At 39.4% G+C, this 12,732-nt stretch overlaps 1 protein-coding gene and 1 pseudogene across 1 annotated transcript; both read right to left on the bottom strand.

Moving 5' to 3' along the window:
• Window positions 1–8,258: 8,258 nt before the first annotated feature.
• On the bottom strand, window positions 8,259–9,146 carry LOC149138149 (pentatricopeptide repeat-containing protein DOT4, chloroplastic pseudogene; annotated as a pseudogene).
• Window positions 9,147–9,224: 78 nt separating this feature from the next.
• LOC149138148 (putative pentatricopeptide repeat-containing protein At3g23330) lies at window positions 9,225–10,323 on the bottom strand. Its single transcript, XM_089450265.1, has 3 exons — window positions 10,173–10,323; window positions 9,979–10,001; window positions 9,225–9,872 (listed from the first exon to the last, which is right to left on the bottom strand). The coding sequence occupies exons 1-3, from the start codon at window positions 10,321–10,323 to the stop codon at window positions 9,225–9,227; spliced, it is 822 nt and encodes a 273-aa protein (XP_089306391.1).
• Between the last annotated feature and the right edge of the window lie 2,409 nt (window positions 10,324–12,732).

Genomic DNA, 12,732 nt, shown 5'->3' with positions numbered 1-12,732 from the left:
AGGGGGTCCATGGAGGTACATTGACTAAAGTTAGGGTCATCGCATGAGGAGGCCACATTAACCGAAGTTGGGACATCCTCCCTTGTGCCTGCTTCTCCCTGATGAAATACTTAATCAACAACAACATGACCTTGAGGCTCCAAAATGGCCTCTTTAACCCCTTACATTTGAGAGTGAACCCTTTGCTCTATACCACAGTCCTAAGCTGAGATAGAGGGTCTATCTACTTTTTTTTTTAAGGGGTAGCACATATCCTTTAGCGAGGTGCCCATATTTGTGGCACTGCCTATAGCGATAAGGTACCCCTTCATAGCCTAATTCAAGAGGACCAAGTCTAGGTACCATGTCCATCTTTGCAACCAAACCACCCTGAATATCAATATTGATAAGGATCCACACCATAGACTTATCATTGAACACCAGTTATTATGAATCATGCTCCAAGTAAGTCCCCAATAAATTCTTGATGTCACAGAAGATGAGCTTATGTTAGAGGTGCACATGGAGGCCTAAGATCCTAACCTAAGAGGCACAATATCCAATTGTTTGCACATAACATCGGAAAGAGGGGACCATGCTTTAAAGACCACATGCATATTATCGATCTTCTATGCCCTACCCAAGCCCATTTTGGCATCCTCTTCCTCCTGGAAAATAAGGTGAAGTCAACCTTTGACTAGTCCTTCAACTTTCAAAGTATCTTTTCATAGTCGAACGCACCTCGTTTTCAACCCAATCTTGGATAAAAGACATTTTAAATTTCCTCCCACACACTCAACCAACCAATGATGTTCAACTTAAAACCTATGCCTATTGTAGAGCCACAACCACCCCTAGAGCCAGGGATATGTTTACGTTTTCAACATGCTTCATACAATGCTCTTTTTTTCCTCTTACTCTGTGCTTCACTCTTATGCCTTTCGTTTTTATTGATGTCAAGATTTGTTAGAGATTCCCTCAAGGACAACCTGTTTTCAGGTCCCCCAATGTTTAGGCTCCCTTCACATGTTGAGACTACCAGGTCTTACAAGCAGTTTGTCGACAAAGGAAAGGCTAAGGAAAAATAGGGGGGAAAGGAAGATGGGTGTACCTTTGGAAAAAGGAGGCCCTCATTGAATCTGAACCCCTCCATTAAGTTGGGTTTTATCGATGACAATAATGGAGCAAGCCCAAACTCTCAAGGTTCATAAGATTGTCTTTGAAACAAAGTGGGACCCAAGGCCCCAGAGCACCATGGGGCTAAGTTAAAACCCTGACAACTTTTTGTAGCACAAAGATGCAACCCACTGAGAGTTTCCCGCCTGTCGAGGAGAACTCGATAGGAAAGGGAATTGTGCCTTCAGGTGTTTGGACATCCTTGTCTGATATTTCTTGAATAGTGGAAAGGGCAGGATGAGCCTCCCGAAATAGATTTTTTTCCCTCCCTCTAGGCTGCTCATGGCAAAGAAATGACGACCAACCCCAAACCACCTAGTAACATAATTCACCGTGCTCAAAATCAACTAAGTCTTTATCCCCCATAGTGCGGGAAAAGACTATATTGGGTTAGACTTAGAAGCCGACCAACAAGGCCACCGGTAACACATATGTCAACCTACTGTAAAGATTGTTAGCTATAGCCTTAAGACCCAAAACGAGTTAGTTGAAAGTTCAAAAGATGGTTGACTGTAAGATGAAGGAAGGTAAAAAAACAAAAGGTTAATGCTCATCAAGTGACCCCATTACCTGCAACTTGAAACCCTAGTTGCAGGTTCTTTTTCCATTTTCACCCTGATATAACCAACACATATTTATGAAATGGAGGTTTTCCCTTCTACTCATCACACATTATAATCAATCTTTCCACTTTTAAATGAAAATTGAATGAATAAGAGATGCATAACACATGGTTATAATATGCTTAATTAGTTTTTAGAATTTGTTTCTTTTAACAATATGATTTAATAAAAATGATATTTCAAAATGTATCTTTACAAAGAGAGCATATAAACTTTATCCAACGAAATCGCTGAAGATGATCTTAATACATAATCATATATTTTAAAAAAAATAAAGATAATCTCTAAAAAGAGTTTAGATAGTTTAAGTATGGTTGTAAATCAGTGTTGCAGGGTAGCTTAATCCCTGCCACTCAAGTTAAAAATTATTGTTTGGAAAAAATTGCATAAAAAATTACAATTTAAGTTGGTTAATGTTAAATTAATAGTGGTTAATATGCAAATCAAATCTTTCAGTCTTGCTTTGGCAGTAGCTAATAAATTGAGATGTGAACCAAATAATTTAATTATTTTTTCAGGCACTGAGGGGGAACTAACAACCTCCCCAAATATATGCAACAACTCACAAGCCACATATATTAGAAACTCATAATTCAACTTAGGACTCAGACGTCCGGAGACCAATTTAAACTAGAGCCGGGATCCTAGACTCCAATGGGACACCTATCCTTCCGACCTTAATTTGATGGGCCATGGTCTCCCCTCATGGGATTTGAAATTGGTTGGAGGGGATAACATCCCACTGAGACAACCACCTTGTCGTCCCACGAGGAGACTCCTCATGAGTGTTCAAGAAATCATAATGGTGGGAAGTAACTCTTTGTAAATATATTTATTTACATATTATTCCTATCTCATTTTTATGCAAATACTTGCTTAAATTATGGTAGGAAGTTATTCGCCTAAGAATGAACTATTTTCAAGGATTTTATTTATTGATGGTTTTCGTGGAAAGCTCAAGCATAAAAAATCACTACACAAATATCTAACTAGCAATTCTCCCAAAAGGTACAAAGAGAGGCCGATAGGATTATTAATTTGGAATTGTAAAATTTAGTAGCAAATATTGCAGAGGGAAATCCCATGATATTACAGAATGAAATCCCATCCTATTACAAGTAAAACTGAGAAATTTCATATACCACAATACAAGTAAAACTGAAACCAATCTTGTAGAGTGAAATCCCATCATATTACAAAATGAAATCTCATTATATAGGATTTATTAGGGTCATTACAGAGAAAATTAGCATAAGTGGAGAGTTGATTTAGAAGGTATGACATGGACTCTGTAGAGTGAATCCCATCATATTACAGAATGAAATAGAAATCTAAAGGATTTATCAGAGACATTACAAAGAACGCTATCACAGTGGAGAGCTGCTTCACAAGGCAGGACATGGATTCTGCTTATTCACCACAGAAACTCTTGCTGTTGAAGACGAGAAGCAGCACAAAAGTAAGTCATTCCACAACTACTACAAACTTACAACAATATTAACATCCTGCAAATATTCTCATCTATGAGGAGCTTTGGGGGCCTATAGATTACAAGAGAATAGCAGAAATTCTTCACTAAACATGTTAGTAGCGTACTGATCATCTTGGCAGTTGGAGACAGAACTGGTGTTGAAGCTCTCATTCCTCACAAACCCAGCAGGGGCTTTCTTGTCTGAGTACAAAATTTGACTGTCATTTTCTGCATCTTTCTATTTATATACATTGTTTGAACTCCTATACAAAATTTCCCACAGAAGAGAAACAAAAGATATTACAATCATATTGTAAGAGAAATGATCTGGCTACTAACAAATGAAAACCAATATGAAATGATGATTCAAGCACTACAAAGCTAAATCCTTGTTTTCAAAATACATTCTGTATTAACTGCATGTGGGCATCAGACTGTCCTTGTACAGTGACTTAAGCTATTTGGCTAGCAAGAAATGAAAAGAATTCAAAACAAAGATGTTATTACTAATCAAGTTTGACACAAGAATAGATATGCATATTAAGGGACACAGCCACCTTTAAAGGAAAAGAAACAAATAATACTAAGATCCCCAGATATATATATAACAATAGTGTGGAGTTATTTCAACGAGGCTTGTCAAAGTAATCCCAGCTATTGTGGATCATGGGGCATTACTTTAAGAGACAATTACAAGATCAGTTTCAAAGCAGAGCTGTAGGAAATGGATCAAACAACAGAGCATAACTTTATGCTTTTTGGTAGATTCTGAAAATAGCAATAGAGAAAGGTTTAAATTGTCTACAGGTGATAAGAGATTCCAAACACATTGCAGAGAGGTCAAATGGAAATTTCAATCAGGAAAATTTGCAGCTGACCCATCATTGGACGGAATCAGAGAAGCAAGGAAAAATTCCTTGTCATTTTCTTTTCAGCAAGTCTGCAAGGGATAAATATGAAGGCTGATATATTGTCCAAGTAAGCACTGAGGATGCAGAACAGATGGATGGAGATGATTGAATACCCCATCTGGACCTTCTCATTCAATCTATTTCTAATCAAGCTATTATAGTAATGACCTTTTGGATGGCTGTTTTGGAAGCAGTGTGTTGTAAAATTTCCATGTTTAAGAAACTGATCGTAAGTAGTTTTCTTTGGTGTCTTGAAAAACATGGAGGATTGCATTAGGTGAAGGCTTTTGAAATTTCTTAAGAGTTCATGTATGGCACAACACACACACACACATATATGAGAGCACTGGATTTATCAGAGGGTTGGTGGATGGGAGATTGCTGAAGAAGCTGTGGTCTCTTTCCCAATTTCCCTGTGATCCCAGTTTCTGTGGGAAAACTCTCAACATCCAATAAAGGTTGCCAACTACACTCAAGGGAATCAAGTTTTTCTTAAACTCTCAATGAAATTTTGTTTTTTCCTTCTAGCAAAACCCTTTCATTCAGATGTGCTTTTGCATGCCGCAATCTAGAAAAACTTGTTGTCACTTTCATCGTGCCAAAACATGAAGAGTGTAAGTTTCAGACAATAATCTAAAAAGATTTTGCGAACAATTTTTGTCACGTTTATCAAGCCAAAGCATGAAGACTCTAAGCTTCAGAGAAAATTCCATCTTTCAAATTAAACAACATAACATTACAAAACATGCAAGTCCAGAACATAATTTTTTTTTAACTCACAAAACTAATTTCATTACTAATAATTGGGCAAAAGTTAAAACATTGCTTCTTGGAAGAGGGCACATATAGATATATATTAAAGAAAGTGTTGACACGAAAATAAAACACAAATCTCTGTTCTTAAAGTAGTCTTAAGCGTGGAATACAATTCAGATTATTTTTTCTGGCTGACTACCGACCCTAAAGAGAGGGGAATTAGTTTAAAAACGTTTTGCCTGCTGGAAACCACATTGAGCTAGCACAGAATCCAAATACCAATTAACTCATAAAGTCACATTTAACTTCAGATACAAGGTACAAAGAGAGGCCGATAGGATTATTAAATTGGAATTGTTGAACTTTTCTAGAAGAGTTAATTGGTTTGTGGAAAACCTTGTTTTCTTGGACTGGAGCACTATGCAATTACTTTTCAAGAACACATTGAATGTCTTATTTCATTTTAGAGTAAGTTAATTACCCAAAATCAAGAGGTTAAGTTAATTACCCAAAATCAAGAAACCTCTATAGATGGCCAAGCATATACGAAGAATACATCTCATTCATATGCAATACTAAATCCATCTTTTCTTTTCTCTGAGTAAAATTTCAAAAGCATGAACACATGCCATTTCATATGCACAATAAACCCAACTTCTGAAATTTCAATGCTTGATCAAATCTCCAAAGAAATTTGAACCAAAGAATCTACTTTTTGTTTTAATTGTCCTGTGTAAAGGAACGAGAAAATGAGAGGTAAGCGATGGAGAAGCCTGGCGACTAAGAGGAAACATGGCCACAAGAATGACTTGGTTCACTTCCAGGGTAAGGAGAAATTGTTACCGCCACAGTTGCACTGTGGAAGCCATCGACAGTATAGACCTGTAGCTTTCCCCTGCAAAGAAGGGGAAAAGGAAGTACCAATCAGCCATGCATAATAAATTACAGATCATCTGCAAACTCTGAATAAAACTAAGTGACTAAATGTTGCCACATTAAATTTAAGAAACCTAACAAGTATCTCCTTTTAATTACCTTAGAACTTTACGAATAGGGAAAACAAGGTTTTCATCTGGTTATTTCTTACTCATCAATAAATGAATTCATTACCAAAATGTACTGGAAAGTGGCAATAAATAGATGAAACCATGATGGAACTTAATCTACTTTATTGGCACTGAAACCCACACTATTTGGCATAAAGAAAGGTATTGGAAAACACATGTGGGTATGTTAAATTTTAGTACCAGCAAAAATATCAATTAGTGGGGCAGACAGTATGAGAGGCCAAAATCTGACAAGGGTCCCAGAGAAAGCAGTCACAACAATTAACACAAACAACGAAGTTTCAAATCAAAGCACAGGCACCGGATGGAAATCAGACAAAACAAAAAAGCCACAACTTAAACTAATTTGGGAAGCAGATGAATATAGGATAAATATGGTTGTTTTAATAAAAAAAGATAAATATGGTTGATCAGTCCAACAGACCAATAACAGATACCAGCAAATGGGAGGAATGATATGATAGATCATAGAACCAATGAGCATGAACAACTTTAACAAACATTCAAAATATGCAAGGTGTCAGAGGACAAAGATAACTGATCAGACCAACAGTTCCATGAGACAGGATCTTGCAACAAGGGCACAACAAATGATGATGAATATCGCTTGTCCTAGCAGCACATTAGAAGCTCTCAATTTAGTGTCTACTCATTCATGGCTATATCATCAATACCTGGTATGCATGGAGGTCTTTAGTCAGTTTTTCAGTTCTTTAACAAACATTCAAAATATGCAAGGTGTTAGAGGACAAAGATAACTGATCAGACCAACAGTTCCATGAGACAGGATCTTGCAACAAGGGCACAGCAAATGATGATGAATATCGCTTGTCCTAGCAGCACATTAGAAGCTCTCAATTTAGTGTCTACTCATTCATGGCTATATCATCAATACCTGGTATGCATGGAGGTCTTTAGTAAGTTTTTCAGTTCTTCTGTCGCAGTCAATATTTTTGTAAGGTTGAGAGTTGTAGCCACAAGTCAGGGTAATTCATGGAGTTCTTTCAAGTTTCAAGCACCTATGTATGTGACTATTTTTCTGATTAATGTCTATTAAAAAATGCTTTACTGATCTCTTGAATGAATATATGTGAGAGATGAATTTTGCAAGCCTAAGGAACTGAACTACGGTACAAGCCTAAGGAACTGAACTACGGTACAATGTAAAATATTACAAAAAAATTATACAAATGAAATAGCAATATAGATACAGAACTAAAATTCTATAGCAATATAGATATAGAATTTATCTCAGGTAAGAAATTACATAATAAGTGCGTCATAGCAAAATGAAGAAGATAAATCATTCAAGAATTACCTATAAGATTGAGTAGAGGCGTGAAGGCTTTTTGTAGAATGTGAATCATTCCATGAGTGGAGGAGGCGTGGAGGTTTCTTTGTTGATGTGAATGACATACTTGCTGACACTCATAATGTATCATTTTCAGAACCTTCATTGAAGAATATGGGGCTCCAAAGACTTGCCAAAACCATTTTAATTTTTACGATGCAGCTGAAGGAGTGGTTCTTGTCTCAGAAAGCTGTTGCAACATTGTTCCATCAGGTTTCACAAAAGATAAATTCAAAGTTCATGGTATATGAGAAGAAAGAAAGAAGAAACTGTAGCATATTACATTGAAGAAAGTGGAACATGCTCCATGGCAATCCAACAACCTGCAGAAGAGCTATGTGAAATAGAAAACAGAACATTTAATTACTACCTTGAGTTAAACATCCTCATTTCATAAATATAGAAAGATGCTTATTAGCGGATGTAAGTATGACACTTGCTGAAAGCCCCATTTTCATCTTTACTCTTCGCCCTTTTTGAGGTATCAGTAACTCCAAATACTTGCCAAAACCTGAGTGTTTCATCTGTTGCAGCTGATGCAACTGTGTACCCATCAGGGCTATGAAGAGGTAAGGCATAAGAAGGATCATGAGGACAAATCCATTCATAAAACGAAAGATGAATGCATAAGTACTCATAAAAATAAATCAATTTCCATACCTGTGCCAGATGAAGAACTCGAGAAGTATTTACTGTAAGTTCAGTAATCTTCACCTCAGATGGGTACTTCCATAAGGTTAACTGGTTCTGACTAAATCCATGTGAACTCAGTAACTCACGTTCATGCCTATTCCAGAGTAATGAACAAACTTGGGAATGAGTGTCTACGGTATTTAAGCAGGCACCTGTGTGAGTACTCCAAAACTTTATAGACCTGTTTGCACTCCCTCCACCACATGCTAAAAGATTGCTTTGGAAGGGGCATCATGCCAAGGCCTTGACTGCTGCACAATGTTCATCTAAGCGGTGGAGATATTGAGAGGTAGAATTATGGGATGCCATGCTCTGATCCCAAATGTACAGTAGATTGTCATTCCCCCCACTTGCAAGTTGTTGGCCAGAAAGAGACCATTTCAATCCACAAACCTCCTGGTCATGCCCATTCTTAACATACGCTGCAATCATTATGGTCCATGAGACAACATCTTTTTGAGACAGGTTGTCAAACAACTTGCGTGCATATTTTATGCTCCCACATTTAGCATACATGTCTGTCAGGGCGTTTCCCACAAATACATCAGATAATAAATCATTTCTAATTGTGTAACCATGAATTTCCTTGCCTAGTTGCAAAGCTGCTAGGCTGGTGCATGCTGGGAGAACACATGAAATGGTTAATGGGTTTGGCTTCAGTGTTAGTTGCAGGTGCCGAAAATATTGCAATGCCTCTTCAGGCTGTGCATTCTGTGAGTAACCTGCTATAATTGTATTCCATGTGATCGCATCCCTTTGAGACATTCTACAAAATACACCATGAGCACCTTCCATATCCCCACACTTGACATACATGTCTATGAGTGCATTCCCCACAGCAATAACAGAGTCAAAACCATATCTAGTTATATAGTCATGGATGTCCTTGCCATGCTGCAGAGCTCCTGATCGGGCACAGACTGAAAGGATGCTTGTAAGGGTTACCACATCGGGACTGAAACCTTGCAGATTCATTTTATAAAACAAGTCCAATGCCTTGACATGATTACCATTTGAAGCATAAGCTCTAATGGCAGAAGTCCAGGAAGACACACTTTGCTGTGAGAATTTCTCAAACATCTGGAGCGCTTCCGTCAAGCTTCCATATTTTGCATACATGTCAAAGAGTGAATTCCCCACTAATGCATCTGATCCAAATCCCCTTCGTGTTGCATAAGCGTGGATTTCCTTGCCTTGTTACAAAGTTGTTAGTCTAGCACAGACTAGAATAACACATGCCATGGTTGCCGAATCTGGTGCAGTGCCTGAGATTTGCATCGCACGAAACAATTCCAATGCCTCTTCACCACGATTGTTCTGAGCATAACCCACAATTATGGCGTTCCAGGAGACCACATTCTGTTCAGACATATTGTCAAACACTTTGCGTGCATCCTCTATACGCCTGCACTTGGAATACATTGAAATGAGAGCATTCCCTACAAACACATATGAACTAAACCCACTTCTAAGTATACGCTCATGGATCTCCTTACCCAGTCGGAGAGCTGATATTGCTCCACAGGCCTTGAGAACACGAGTAAATATGAACTCATCCGCCTGTATATCCACATCCACTGCACACATTTGGCAATAGATATCAAGGGCTTCATCAAACCGCCCTTGCTTGATATTCTCACCGATCATCAGATTCCATGAGAAATCTTCACTCTTCCAACGCCGGATCCCGGTTTTCCGGCCGAGGCGAGGGAGGTCGCCGCCGTGTTTTTCTTCACGTTGCGTTTGAGGGCGGGCAGAACGGGGGCGATGTCGGTCAAGACCACGTCGAGGCCGAGCAGGGCACAGAAAGCATGCCTGGGTGTGAGTAGAGGCTGGCCCGAGTGACTGTAGGCCATGGCACCGACATCACCCAAGTTAATGCAGACGGTTCCAGAATGAGCGGAAATGAATAATTGAACGAGACCATGACGAATATTTTGAAAATGCGCACAGGTGTCAGCCTGAGAATCAAGCCTGAACAAATACAAAGTAAATTGCCCACTCCGCCAGGTGTCAGCCTGAGAATCAAAAGGACGACGAAAGTCTCTTTCAAAGGAAGGCCTATCGGCCTAAAAATGAGAGCATTCCCTACAAACACATATGAACTAAACCCACTTCTAAGTATACGCTCATGGATCTCCTTACCCAGTTGGAGAGCTGATATTGCTCCACAGGCCTTGAGAACACGAGTAAATGTGAACTCATCCGCCTGTATATCCACATCCACAGCACACATTTGGCAATAGATATCAAGGGCTTCATCAAACCGCCCTTGCTTGATATTCTCACCGATCATCAGATTCCATGAGAAATCTTCACTCTTCCAACGCCGGATCCCGGTTTTCCGGCTGAGGCGAGGGAGGTCGCCGCCGTGTTTTTCTTCACGTTGCGTTTGAGGGCGGGCAGAACGGGGCGATGTCGGTCAAGACCACATCGAGGCCGAGCAGGGCACAGAAAGCATCCCTGGGTGTGAGTAGAGGCTGGCCCGAGTGATTGTAGGCCATGGCACCGACATCGCCCAAGTTAATGCAGACGGTTCCAGAATGAGTGGAAATGAATAATTGAACGAGACCATGACGAATATTTTGAAAATGCGCACAGGTGTCAGCCTGAGAATCAAGCCTGAACAAATACAAAGTAAATTGCCCACTCCGCCAGGTGTCAGCCTGAGAATCAAAAGGACGACGAAAGTCTCTTTCAAAGGAAGGCCTATCGGCGTAAAAATCATGGATAGATGTTGCAACCATGTCTATAAATTATGCCATAAAATATGTGAAGCAATTATTATGTAAAAGTTACAGTGAGACTTTCAAATTATGATCCAATCAAATATTTAAAATTATTTTTTTGATAATATTGAAATATTACAAATTACATTGAATAAAAAATAATTTAACATTCACATAATTAAAGGAAAATAATATGTAAATATTCAATGGATTATCTATCCACTTTTGAAAACACATACATATTTATGTGGTTAGATTTTGGAAATAAGGTTTTTATAAAAAAAATCAAAGCACGCATGGAATTGTTAGTGCATACTTTGTAAGAGGTGCAATGAGTCCATAGATTATCTATTAATGTCATGTCCTCTAAGAAAGCTGGTAAGGAAAAAGCTTTGGAGACTAATCACGTCAATGGAGACACGAGGAGGAAGTTCCATGATAAAGGATTATACGAATGTTGTAACCATATGCCAACTAAATCGTTTCACTTTTATGGTTGGATTTTATCAATTCAAATATTTTAAGACCTTTTTAAATTCATGGATGAAATTTGACTTGCTTAAGTCAAATGGATGTATGGGAGATTAAAGGAAATGCCATTACAGGGATGGATGGGCAACATTAAAATATGTCCTAACTATAACTTTATGTGTGAGCTGCAAATGAATATCTTGTGTTTCCCCTTTTAAATTAAATTGTTTCATCAATGGCAACGATTATAAAAAAAATTATAAAGCTTTGCCATTAATCACTACTTAGGGAATCTAGTTAGCATGTAATTCTCACATCTTTGAAGGTAGACTTATAGTATGGTCATTCTAAAAATGTTTTAAGTATGTTATAATTAAGATTCCTCGAATGCAGTGAGAGTCATATAATTTTTTTACCATCGCTCGAGCTGCTGTGCGCGTGCGACCAAGGGTTCAACAACGCAGCCATCTGGTTCTTCATTCATCGCCTATGGCTCCTTCAGAGGCTCCACCAGAGGGGAACGACATGCAGCAGGCCTTTTCAAACTTGGTAAAATCACTGCCTCCTCAGCGACCACGACCAGCTGTTTCAAAATTTGTTAAGAAACTCGATGGCCTTCAAGAAGTTCACTTGCCTCCTACCCTACCTCGCTTGGCCGCTCTTTCGCTAGCAGAAAAAGGGCTCATTGGACAGTTTACGGGCCTCTGGCCCTCTCCGAAAACCGTCTAGAGATGGGTCGAGAGAAACTGGTCAGAAAAGATACAAGGGAAAATATCCATAAGATTCTGCAGGAAAGGGTATTTTACATTTCACTTTGAATCCAAAGAAGACAAGGATTTAATCTTTAGAAACGGGCCCTATTTCATGGATTCTAGGGGCCTGTATCTCAACAAATGGACCCCTGATTTTGATCCCGAGCTTGATGTGCCCAGCGCTGTCCCAGTTTGGGTCCGGCTCCCTCACCTCCCCCTCCATTGCTGGGGGGATGACTCGGTTCGAGCCATAGGGAATGCAGTGGGCAAATATGTCGACCGAAGTGAGCCCAAGGACAACATGCAAGCTTGTGCTCGGATCTGTGTGGAAGTGGATCTCGGCAAAGGCCTCCCTGAAGCCATCAAGCTAAAAGTGGACGACTGGAGCCATATTCAACAGCTGGACTACGAGCAGATCCCGTTCAAATGTAAGGTATGTCACGAGTACGGCCACTTTGCAAATCGATGTACTAAGCTTATTAATGTAGAAAATGATTCTCAAGAGGAACAATGGGAAGTTGTTAAAAAAAAGAAATCGGCCTCCCTGGCCAAAGCCACACATGAAGCAGGCCCATCGACTTCAGCTGAAGGCCATCCTCCCTCCTCCCCTCATGCACCCTCCAAATCTCCCCCCAGCTCCCCTATTCCGCCCCCTTCATCTAACCCCTTTTCAATTCTTTCTCTCCCTGAAGGCCATTCCCTTGACCCTCCCTCCCATGAGAGCCACCCCCAAAGCCCTCCTAAATCCTCCCT

Source organism: Pinus tabuliformis, chromosome X, assembly GCF_031772625.1.
Source record: "Pinus tabuliformis cultivar Carrire ecotype Pingquan chromosome X, CPIR1, whole genome shotgun sequence".
Lineage (NCBI taxonomy): Eukaryota > Viridiplantae > Streptophyta > Pinopsida > Pinales > Pinaceae > Pinus > Pinus tabuliformis.
This window is presented reverse-complemented; position numbering and strand designations above follow the sequence as displayed.